Raw genomic sequence first — 13,127 nt, 5'->3', positions numbered from 1 at the left:
CATCAGCATTTGATGTTTTCCGTCTTCAAATCTGGCTTTTTGGAATGGATTTCATTATGGCTTCTTATTTTAGTATTAATTTGCAGGTCCTTGGTAAGTGAGAACTTTTGTTTGCTTGTTGCCAATTTGGTTATCCTAACTTTTTCCCATTTGTTAATTGGATTGTCTTTTGGGTTATATAGGAATTCTTCAGTTTTTTTGGATATGAGTCTTTTTATAGAATATATGTTAGAATATATTCTGTATTGAGTTTGTCTTGCCATTTCACTCTTTGATGAACAAAAGTTTATAATTAATGAAATTCAGAGTGCTTTTTGTCTCTTTTAAAGAGATCTGTGTTTTCTGTTTTTTTTTTTTTTTCCTTTATGCATGAAGTCTATGAATCATCTGTTTTGACTTAATCAAATTTGATTTTTGGGTAAAATATGAGGTAGGTATCAAGTTATGATTCATTTTTATCTTTATGAGTATCCATTTATTGAAAAAAATTTATTTTGTGTCTGGATTAAATTCACCTGTGTTATAAATCAGGTCACTAAGTATGTTTTTCTCTGTTTTCTATTGTTGGTCATTTTGTCTATTCTCACATTAGTTTCTCACTGTTTTCACTACTTTAGCTTTATAATTCATCTTGGTATCTGTTCATGTGAGTCCTCCATCTTCTTAAATACTATTTTGGCTATTTTGAGTTTTGCATTTACATACAAATTTTAGAATTATCTGTTCATTTCTGCATAACTTGTGGGAATTTAGTAAGGATTGCATTGAAGTTGTAGTTTAATTGGGGATGAATTGACATTTTAATTGAATCTTCCAAATATTAATTTCTTGGAAATTTTGATTTCTTTCAATAAATTTTGTTGTTTTCTCTGCAGAGGTCTTGAACTGTTGGTAAAGTTTATTCATATGCATTAGGTTTTTAAAGAATTATAGTACTAATGTAATTAAAATATTTTTCTTTACTGTTTATAGCTATTGCTATATAGAAAAACATTGGCAAAGGGAATTGACCTCTTATCTAGCAACGACACCAAATTCATTATGCAATTCTACTTGTTTATAGGTTATATTGGATTTCCTATGCACATAAGCATTAGTTGCAAATGATGACTATTTTTTTTTTCTTTCAAATTCTTTTAGCCTTTTAGCCTTGTTTTGTTTGTTTGTTTGTTTTTGCTTTACTGCAGTTGTTTGAATATAACACTTATTAGAATGATACTAGTGTTTTACTGGTGAACTCAGGTAGAAAGTATTTAATATTTAGCCTTTGTTTGTACTTTCAATAGGCTTTTAGTAAATTTTCTTTATATTCCTGTTCTGTATTCTTGAAGTGAACACTACTTGTTTTTATGTCTTCTCCTTTTTTTTTTTTTTAATACCCAGGGATTGAACCCAAAGACCCTTAACCATTGAGCCACATCCGTAGGCCCTGCTTTTTTCTTTTTCTTTTCATTTTTTTTTTTTTTAAGTTTTGAGACAGAGTATCCTTAAGTTGCTTAAGGCTTTACTAAGTTGCTGAGGCTGGCTTTGAACAGTGGAACCATTTGCCTCAAACTCACTGCCAAGCCAGTAGAATTACAGGTTTGTGCCATTGTGCCCGGCTGTCTTCTACTTTTTTATAACTGAATTTGGTTTGCTGATATTTTGCATAATACTTTTGACAACTATTTTCATGAGAGACATAGGCTTTTATTTTTTTAATTCCACTAATAACTTGTCTGGTTTTGGTATTAGGAATATGTTTCATGAAATAACTAGAGAAGTATTACCTTCTTTTTATTCTCTGGAAGAATTTGTGTAATATGTATGTTGATTTTTCCCCCTACATGATGAACAGAATTCACTATTAAATCTCACTTGCTGAGTTTCTGTTTTTAGGTATTTAAAAAATTCTGATTTGTTTAATAGATGTAGTGCTATTGAGACTTTTTTTTCTTGAACTTTCATGTTGCATTCATTAAGTCTTCAAAAGGTTAATACCTTAATAATTATGAAATGTCCCTCTTTATTCCTAGTAGGAAGAAATGTTCATGTTTTATAATGATGCCTTTCTTTTATTTATTGTTTGTGTGGTATCTTTTTTCCACTTTGCTTTATCTCCTTACATCTAAGTTTTTGTCCTGTAAATATCATAGATTTTTCTACTTTAATATTTAATTCAACCATCTCTATCTTCTAATTAAAGTATTCAGAGTATGGGTGGTTTAGTATGTGTATAATTTATGAACTGTATCTAATGTAATTACTTATTTGTGAGTTTGTCATCTTGCTATTAGTTTTTGAATATATATGTTTGTTATCTTGCTATTTATAGTCTTTTGGTCAAAATTTTCTTGTATTTTATATTTCTTTTGTTGTCATTTTTGAATAATCAAGATTTTTTCCCCTCTTGTGTTAGTGTCTTGTTTTTATAGTCTTTGCTTTTAATAGTTGCCCTAGAGGTTGCCATATATCTTTCATACATTGAGGTCTGCCCTTTTGTTACTACCAGAACAGTGCAAAAAAATCTATTGCTATTTATGTCTTCTCTTTTATGATTTTTATCTGTTGTTACATTTTAATTTTGTATCTTAACCCCACAAGATAGTCCACACATTGTTTTACATTTCAAGTATATTTACATATTATTCACCTGTTCCAGTAGTCTTCTTTCTTTCATTTCTGTGCTTTTGTCTTGAATTGCTTTCTATTTGATGAACTTCTTGTAATTACCACTTTTTGTAATGAAGGACTACCAGAGGTGAATTTTCATGTTTAATTTGTGTATAAATACCTCTATTTTGCCTTCTTATTTGAAGCTGTTTAGGCTACCAGTTAGTATTTTTTAGTGCTTATGAATTATTGTTGTTTGACTTTTTGGTACTCCATCTATGACATGTTGGATCTTTTCACGTTCCCCTATGTGTCTGATGCCCTTATATTTTTCAACCCTTTTTGGTGGTAGTTATTAATTTTTGTACTTCAGGGTGCTTGCTTACTACTTAAAGTATTCCATTCTATCCTGCTAGTAGACAGTCAGTCTCTTGAATTCTTAATTTTAGTTACTAAGTTTTATTTTCTTTATCCATGTTTAGGTCTCTGCTTTAATTCTCCGCCTTTTACTTTCTTGAATATATCAGTCATAGGCTTTTTGTTGTTTTGTTCTGTTTTTGGCAGTACTGGAGATTGAACATGGGTTCTCCTCAGCTCTTCTTATTTTATTTTGGGACAGGGTCTTCCTTAGTTGACCGCCTGGCCTCAAATTAAGAGATCCTCCTGCCTCATCATCCCAGCCTATTTGTGCCATTACACCCTGCTAACCATAATTGGGTTTTCTTTTTGGTACCAGGGATTGAACTCAGGGATGGTTTATCACTAAGATACATGCCCAGCCTTTTTATTTTTTATTATGTATTTGAGCTCCAGTATTATGTACCTACTGACATTTCTCTCTGTACCTTTACTTTTGAGAGTAGCATCTTGTGTGGTTTCTTCAAGTCTTAATCCTGCTTTTATACAACACAGAATCTGGCAACTGGCTTGAAGAAAATATTGCATACATATTTTAACTTACTTCCCTGTGCTTTCTTCTGTTTGGGATTTTGCCCCTCAACTCCTAGCCACTTTAGGTGCTACAAAATTAAGCCTCTGTCTTTCTAGTTCAGACAGACTTTTGCTTTCTCTTAGGACTCTATGTCCCTTAGCCTGGAGATTTGCTCCAAGAGAAAAGACTGGTTGAATGTAGAGCTCCTGCAAGTTGCTGTGGTGTACTCTGTAATCCCAGTAACTCGGTTGAGGCAAGAGAATTTATATCTACATATAAAAGGCCAGCAACTTAGGAGACCTTGTCTCAAAATTTAAAAAATTTAAAAAGGCTTGGTAACATTACTTGGTTCCTGTATTAAATCCCCAGTAAAACACACACACAACCATGCACACATACACATATACAACATAGAGTTTTCTTTGCTTTCTTTTCAGGCATTATTCTCATTATCCTTTTTATTTGTTTGTTTTTGGTTTTTGGTACTAGAGCTTGAACCCAGAGTGCTTAACCACTGAGCAACGTCCCTACCCCTTTATGTTTTTTATTTTGAGGCAAGATCTCACTGAGTTGGTTAGGGCCTCGCTTAGTTGCTGGGGCTGGCTTTGAACTTGTGGTCCTCTTGCCACAGCCTCCCAAGCTGCTGGGATTACAAGCATGTGTCATGAGACCCAGCCTCCATTGCTCTTTTAATAATTGGTTTTTCAAGTTTTTTTTTTTTTTTCCAACCTTCACTATTGTTTTTAGCTGGAGGATTAGTCTTATTTAAGCCTCTCTGTAATGGCCAAAAATGGAATTCTATATCTATTTAGTTTTATTGTGTTTCGTATGCTGGGGCTCTAACCAGGGAGCTAAGCTCTCTACCTTGAGCTATACCCCAGCTACACCCATCTCCTACTTTATAATAGATTTGCCTTAGATTAATTTCACTTGAACTATAAAAGCAGCAATTTTTTAAATAGTAAACTATCTACATATAAAGTATTAGAATACTGAATTATTACCTAAACCTAAATTCACAAAAATGAATTATACTGTTATGCTAAACAAAGACTCTTTCAAATTGAATAATTTAATAAATTTTACAAGGAAATGTCAGCTAAGTGATATTTGATCAAACATTAGGTTTTGAGGAGAAATCAGAATTCAAATTACACTTTTTTAAAATAGAATTTTTATAATACTGTATAAGACAGTTATGACACATATTTAAGCCTTGGTTAAAATCACAAACTAAAGCAGGATTAAAATATTTCCCCATTATAATTTTTCTAAAATGAATTTTATCAGGTGCATTAATATTTTTTCAGTTGGTTTCTGTTTATTCTATAGGTGTAGATATGTGTCTGAGCCTTTCTTTAAATAGAGGTAGTCCTATAAAGTACTTACTACATTTTTTTCCCCTAAAGTTTTCAAGGAAATGGTTGTTTTTTTAAAATAACATTTTATTGCTAGAGCTACATAGGGTAACTAGAGTATTTGCTGGTACTCAAAAAATATGTTTTCAAGTTTTAATATGTATTGACATTATGAAGATTATTTTGATTTATCAGAAAAAATTGTGTAATAGGATTTTATCAATGATTAATATTTTGTGTATTATTTAGGTGCATTGACATACAGCAGAGCAACGAGGTAGAGAGGACACAAGCACTTCGATTAGTCAGAAAGGTATGCTCTATGTGTGAGAGTAAAGGCAAGTTTATGGTTTTTATGTTAACTGTTTACGTTTTTAGATTAGATGGTTTTGAAATCTTTCTATTAATATCCATATCTTAAATTTTTTTTAAACATTTTAATTTTGTTAAAGTAATATAAATTAAGTAGATGTGTTAATTTTTGAAGTAAGCATAAATATTTTATGTAATTATTCTGTGTGATTGGGGGATAGTTAGAATATTTCTTATAAAATCTTCATTGTCAAGAGTATTTCTTTCCCGCATTACAAGTGTAAATGTAATTATATATTTCATAAGTTATTAGAGAAAGAATTACTTGCTCTCCTTCCTGGTTTTCTCTTAATTGCATGCTTGTAGTTAATACTACAAAGTAATTGTCACAAGTATTACAAATTTGTTGTTTTGAAGGTGAATTTGAATATAGTCAATGGGCAAGTGCAAAAACAACTCAAGCTATTGTGTAGGATAAAAGGTTATAATTTGAACTTCTTAGGAATGTGCTAAATCCATAAAGATGCTCGTGAGAATTCTTTTTGTTGTTATTGAATGTTATGCCCTAATGACCAAGGAATAGAGTGAAGGTAAATTTTGTTGGGACACAGCCTGAGAAAAGTATGGTATTTCCTCCTTCATAAAAATTGTGCAGTTTATGTTCATTATGTAAAAATGTCTAAAATTATTTAACAGTTGAAATTTATAGTTCTTTGCCACTTTTCTACTTTGAATTCTCTGAATGCTCCAAAATTATGGGTTGTTGAGTTAGTTTATTAACTGCGTTCCATCCTTTTCCTTTTTCTTCCAGTTGTGAACCTTATGCTTAGTAATAGTACCCACAGTTGACCATAGTAAGAAACAAATAAATGGAAAAGTTGAGTCTTAAAAGAAGTTTGAAAAGTAAGAGTGATATTGGAGATAGATTCTAAAACTTTTTATTATAGGTAAACTGTTATCTCAGGACTGTGGTTTGGCTTTTCATATTTTAAATTTAAAAATGAATTTTAAATTTGGTCTATTCATATAATCCCTCCTAATACTATGAATATTCAAGTCAAGAAAACAGAATTTCTTTCTGAAGAACACAGAACAACTCTTTGGGCTTGGAGGTTATATATCTCCATATTTATAATATTGGGAGCTAAAATATTAATGTTAAAATAACAATAAAATCATTACAAGTAGAAAACATTAATTTTAGGAAATAATTGTTTTCTAGAAAAAGAAAATTAAGAGTTTCATTGTTTTAGATTTTTGCCAGTCTTTTAAAATTAAACTTGATAGAAGATACCTAGGTTGTTATAATTGCTTCTATATTCAGTCTTTTGTACTAACATATGCACTGGAATCTCTAGAAAAAATTTCAGTATATACTTATGAGATAATAAGAGTTTAAACGGCAATATCTTTGATTTGTGTTGCTATGGAAAGTTTTTTTTTTTTTTTTTGGTGGGGGAGGGGTGGGTACTAGGGATTGAACTCAGCTGCTGAGCCGCATCCCCAGCCCTATTTTGTATTTTATTTAGAGACAGGGTTTCACTGCATTGCTCAGCACCTTGGTTTTGCTGAGGCTGGCTTGAAACTCAGGATTCTCTTGCCTCAGCCTTCTGAGCCACTAGGATCATAGGTGTGTGCCACTGTGCCTTGCCTAAGTTTTTAATTTTGTAGAACTTCTGAAAATATCCTAGGGACCCTCAAAATTTTCTTGTGAACACTCAATAAAAGTAAACATTCTTAAAAACAATAATACCATAATAAAAGTATCATTTGTTTTCTAGTAGAGAAATTTGAGTTAGATATTATTTGTGAATCCAAGAGTAGGAAAATTGCATGTTCTCCCGGTAGATACCGGCTCAGAGGAAGAGTTGTGACCAAGGGTTTTTCTTTGGTTTAGCCAAAAGGGTTAAAGATAAAGCAAATTTGCTAATAAATAGTGACCATTATTGGCCAGAGAAATTAAATTCATTTTTTTAAATATTTCTTTTTTTAGTTATAGTTGAACACAATACCTTTATTTTACTTGTTTATTTTTATGTGGTGCTGAGGATTGAAACCAGGGCCTCACGCGTGCTAGGCAAGTGCTCTACCGCTGAGCCACAACCCCAGCCCAACTAAATTTATTTGTAATTTTAGCGTCTAATATTACATGTTTATTTTTTCCAATACCATCTTGGCAATTGAACTACTAGGAATCAATGTTTAGTGTTATAATTGCTAGGTCACTTTTTTTTTGTATGTATGTAAAATAATTGATACATTTTAAAGGAAAAGCAGAAATTTTGCAGGGAGGGCTTTCAGTTAACTTACTCGAAGTAATTAAGGAATACTCATGTCACTTATCCTCAGCTTTCACTTATCTCATTCATTTGGAGATTATCTGATAGTTTCTTTCAGTGTCTCTAATTTTTTTCTTTCCCTTTACCCCTTCTATCCAGGCAGTCCTTTCTGTTTTAGTCTTACACATTTTTTGTGTACTTTTCTTGCTAGTCAGTTATTTCTACACTTTTTTCTATCCAACTAATTTAAGCCATCATTTTCTTCATATATAATTTCTTATTACAACTATAAGGATTTGGTAGAATTTCATGTCCTTGATTTACAGCCAGATAGTGACAACACCAGAACAAGAGCCCAGTATCCAAATTTTCAAAGTGACATAGGCTAGTGAGTATTAAGTAGAACCTGCCTACGCTGACATTTAGAGCTCATTTTTGGTTTAACCACCTATTTCTGTCTTATTATGTCTACATGTGTGTAGGCAGACTGCCACTACTACCTCAGTTGTTGTTTCTTTCCTACTCCTGTCATTTCATTTTCACCTCTTTCACACTGTATTCATTTTCCTGACTAAACTCAAATTTCAGATGTTACCCTGTGAGAACTTAGTGCTTCTGTAATTTCATATCAGTTCTACAAATTTATTACCTAGTCCTTATTTAATTTATTATATATATGTTTGTCCTATCATGCCAAAAAGATGATTAAACTTAAATGATGAATACATTCTGTGGCTTTTCCCTTAATTAATATTCATTGATTTATGAGGAATGCATTCTCTGCTTTATAAAGAATGTAAGTTTCTTTGCATATATTTCCCTGGAAAATAAGAGGAATGATTCATTTGTAAAAAAAATTTAAATTTTATATATTTGTACCATTGCAGAATTTATTGAATTAAGTAAGTATATGTTTAGTAGACATGTGAGATTCATAGGGTAAAATTTTATTCTGTACTTGAAATTCTGTAAACCATCTGGTTATACACATCTTTATTTTCCAAATAAGCAAACTAAGGCACAAAAGGAAAGGATTAATTTAGTAGAGGTACTGTTGTTTATTAATAGCATATTTTCTCTTAAAGTCAAATTGTCTGACTTTTATCCAGTTCTTTTCAGATATATCATATGCATTTCACTGGTTGGACAAATTTTATTATAAGTTCTTATGAACATAGTAATAGACTGCTTCATATTAAAGTACAAATTGATATAAGAGGTTAGAATTTTCCCCCCCAGGGAGATCAGTTTCTCATATCCCTTTCCACTTTCTCCTGGCTTTCCTTCTCACCTTTTTAAAATTTTTGATTAAGGCAAGATAATGATTTTGAAATGGATATGAAAACTTTTTTAGGTCCTATAGTAATTAAAAATATTTTATGTTGTCTATAATTCCAATTGAACTGAATACTTCTTAAGGAAGATAACTGTCTATAGCAACTCTATTCATATACATCTTTCCTTTGATCCTCTGTAGTCTTTAATTGTATGATGTTCATTTAGTTCTATTCTCTAATTGTTTCAAAGCACATTTTTATTTTTCCAGCATGCTTCTGAGTCCACTAATCTGCGGGATAGGTGAATTTTCTTACCAGGCAAAGAAAGTATTCTCCTTTATTCTCAGTTTAGGGACCTGTTATTTTGAAATACTCTGACTACTAAATAGTCTTTACTAAATAATAATTAACCATTTGTTTCTCTTTTCCAAATCAAAATGTTACCTGTTTTCTATATCCCACGTGTTATTGCCAATTATATTCTTCATTTAATGAGATTCATCTAGAGTTTTATTACCAAATATGTACTATTTCCATCAGAATTTTTGAAATTTTAAAAAATTTTTTATTATTAATTCTTCCTTCTGGCATAGTAACAATATATTTGTGATATAACAGTGTGCCTAGAGATTAGGGAGATTCGAGATGTTTCTTGCAGCAAAATGAGGAGGATTGAGGGCTCCCCAGAATTAATTTGATGGAAAAGGAGAGTTAGGGTTAAAGATGTTCATGAGGTAAATTGGTAGGACTTGGTGATAATCATATATAAAGAAAGAAATCAGGGATGTAACGTGTTAACTACTGTTGTCACCACTGATTTACTTTGGGAACTGAAAAGCTATATAAGATACAGTTTCTATTCTAGAGTAACCTGGACTCTTGGAAACATTAAATTTTTGTTCGGAAACTAATTTATACTCTGACCATTAAAAAAAAATCAAAAACGTTTTTTCATAGAAAGGATGACTAACATTTGTTACATCAATTATTAGTTATAGGAATCCTTTGAAATATTCGTATGCAACAGAAGGGTGAAATCACTAGCTGGATTTATAAAGATTCTATGGTCTTTACCTGAGTCTTAACAAAATAAGTTTAAAGTATTATTATGCAGAAGTAATTTCTTTTTCCAATTCCTCTCTCTTACAGATGATTACTGTGAATGCTTCCTTGTTTCCTAGTTCTGTAGCCAACTCATTAATTGCAGTTGGAAATGATGGACTTCAGGAAAGAGACAGAATGGTCCGAGCATGCATTGCCATTATCTGTGAACTAGGTCAGAATTTTCTTCAAGTAATAAAAATACAGTTTTTTTATAAGGAATATGTAACATTTCCTAATGCCTTTAATATATAAGTCCTTTACTTATTGGCACAAAATATGAAAAAGTGCATTTCTGGTCAGAAAGTAGAGTTGTTATTTAACAGGCAATTTCTAAATGACATTGAAATTATATGAATCTTAAAAGTTTTCCTCATTATGAAGTTTAGTATAGGAGTTGTCTAAAATCTAGTAATTATAAAATTCCTTAAAGTCTGAAATTCTGACATAAATTACACTATTTGCTGATGTGGATTAAAATAATAAATAATCCACCATGTACCAGAAATGAATTCTAAATGCAAAAGGAACCTGAGGGTAAGACATATGTAAATATTTATCTTATCATTGTGAAGAAAATGAATTTTGAATCAAAAGAAATCGCAGGGAGGGGCTGTGGCTGTGGCTCAGTGGTAGAGCGCTTGCCTAGCATGTGTGAGGCCCTGGGTTCGATTCTCATCACCATATACGGATGAATGAATGAATGAATGAATGAACAAACGAATGAACGAACAAATGAATGTCCATCAATAACTAAAAAATATTTTTAAAAACCCCAGGGATTTTAGTACCTATAGATTTTTACTCTAAGGAGTCAAGAAAACAAGTGGTGCCAGAATAAGCAAGTAAAACAAACAGTAAATGTAACAAATTAACATTAAATACAAATCAATAGGAAAGCCAAATAATCCTTAGAGAAATATCTGGCTAATTAGCATATAAGTTCGGTCTTTCTTACTGCAAATCAATGTAATTTAAAATAATTTTTAATTTTTTAAAAATTATAGATGGACATAATACCTTTATTTATTTATTTTTATATGATGCTGAGGATTGAACCAGCATTTCACAAGTGCTAGGCAAGCACTCAACCACTGAGCTATAATACCAGCCAAAATAAGTGTAATTTTTAAGGGCAATAAGAGATGACATGTTTTCTGCTACTTAAAATAGGAATGGTGTAGGTCACATTCCTCTTGGGCCAATAAATAAATTAATTAAAAAAAAAAGTTTAAGCTAAAGAAAGCCAAATCCTACCATTGTATATTTTAAAGTGCTTTCTACAGTATCTTTTGGTTTAGCAACAAATTTAGAAATTTGATTAAGAAAGTTTACAACATAATAAAAATCTGACTATATGGGATCCCCTGAAAGCTATACTCAGGATTAATGGGTCATCATATAAAATGTTTTTTTTATAATTAAGTAAATAGTAAATCACTAAAAGCCAAGGAACAGGAAAAAGAAGAAAAAAAAATACTTCCTTAGAAAACAGAAGGAAAGCAACAAAAAATAAATAACTCTGATTAGGTAATAATAGATTATTCAACCTAACCTATAATAGTTGAAAGAAGAAAATAGTGAAATACACATTTATATTTTGTTTGGAAAACTCAAAGATCAGAAGATTAAAAAGAAACGAGAAAGATGGTATTTATGAGTTTTTTTAATTAAAAAATACTTTTAAATATATGTGTATTTGAAAACTTATTGAGATAAATGAGTTTTCAGGATAAATATTGATTTCCAGTTATTCAAAAGTAGAAAAAAAGGCTACCTCAAAAATTATAGAAGTAGTTGGAAACTGATAAAATGATTGCCTCCAAAGAGATTTATCAGTATAGCTTTGTTTTTAAAAAAACAAGAAGTAATTCTTATATACACACAGATATACATATATCCATACATATATTTAAGTAAAATAATTAGATGCCTACGTTGTGAACATTCTAGAATCTTTATCTCTAACCAACACTTGATGTTATTCTCAGTAGTAGATCTCTTCAGATACTACACCCTTATTACTCTTAATTAGCATTGTTTAAAAAGTTTTAGTTATTTGCAAGGCAAAATAATAAATTAAAAGTATGTTAGAAAGAAGATAGTATTACTGTATATATACTTAGAAAACACTGAATCCAGTGAAAACAGAACTTTTTTAAGTAATTTTAATACAATGGAATCATGAAAATATAGATTTGATGGATTTATTTTGGAAGTAAATGGGATAGGAAAATGGTACTATTTTCAAAGTAGAAAACAAAGAAATTAAGAAATATCAAATTTGTATGATTTTTGTGTGTGTTTAGGTGGTTCTTTTGAGTTTGTCAAATTGATTCTCACGAAGTCACAGCTAATCTAAGTCTAGGAATGAGAGCAGTGGTTGTCTGCAGTAGAGGGAGAAATGGTGCAAAAAAACTTTTATAGGATGATGAAAATTCTGATCCTAGAGCTGGGCTCAGTGGTAGTACACTTGCCTGACATGTGTGGGGCACTGGGTTCGATTCTCAGCACTGCATATAAAATAAATAAAATAAAGGTCTATCAACAACTAAATATGTATGTATGTATATGTGTGTGTATGTGTGTGTGTGTGTGTGTGTGTGTGTATATATATATATATATATATATAGAAAATTCTGATCCTAGAGTGGGGTATTGATTTCAAAAATATAGACATTGTGTATTGAACTGTATTATTAATATTTGTGTATTTTAATTGTATGCAGTTATACCTCCTTTTGGAAAATATAGGAAAAATATATTTCTAAAATTCACCACAAACCATGAAAAACTTTTTTAAAGAAGAAGGGAAAGTTATTCCATGTATTTAAAAAAACATTAACCTAAGTTTTTAAGAGAGAAAAACTGAAAAAGAGTAAGAGTTACAGACCCTGATATAGTGGGGGGAAAAACCCTTAGTATATAGTTAAGTATAAAAAAGCGTTTGAGAAACATGTTAGGATAATTGATTAAACTTGTGGAGAAAAATTGAGTTTATCCTCTTAATGAAACTCAACTTTCTGACAGATTGAAAATGAAAATGTAAGTCCTGAATGTATTTAAAACACACATTTGTGTATGCACCTGAAAACAAAGTCCCTAGTCTTTTTTTTTTTAAAGAGCGAGAGAGAGAGAGAGAGAATTTTAATATTTATTTTTTAGTTTTCGGCGGACACAACATCTTTGTTTGTATGTGGTGCTGAGAATCGAACCTGGGCCGCACAAATGCCAGGCGAGCACGCTACCGCTTGAGCCACATCCCCAGCCCCGTTTC

General features: G+C 31.0%; 1 protein-coding gene across 3 annotated transcripts in view; it reads left to right on the top strand.

Annotated features, from left to right (window-relative positions):
- Rictor (RPTOR independent companion of MTOR complex 2) overlaps positions 1-13,127 on the top strand; it is a 114,595-nt gene that overhangs the window by 55,828 nt on the left and 45,640 nt on the right. For all 3 annotated transcript variants that reach the window (XR_013091449.2, XM_076857402.2, XM_076857401.2), the window contains exons 6-7: positions 5,131-5,194; positions 9,899-10,025. Coding sequence is in view for 2 of the 3 variants with exons in the window: in XM_076857402.2 (XP_076713517.2) it covers positions 5,131-5,194; positions 9,899-10,025 (191 nt within the window). In the remaining variant the exon portion in view is untranslated. The remainder of the gene's footprint in view (positions 1-5,130; positions 5,195-9,898; positions 10,026-13,127) is intronic.

Source organism: Callospermophilus lateralis, chromosome 5 (genome assembly GCF_048772815.1).
Source record: "Callospermophilus lateralis isolate mCalLat2 chromosome 5, mCalLat2.hap1, whole genome shotgun sequence".
Lineage (NCBI taxonomy): Eukaryota > Metazoa > Chordata > Mammalia > Rodentia > Sciuridae > Callospermophilus > Callospermophilus lateralis.
This window is presented reverse-complemented; position numbering and strand designations above follow the sequence as displayed.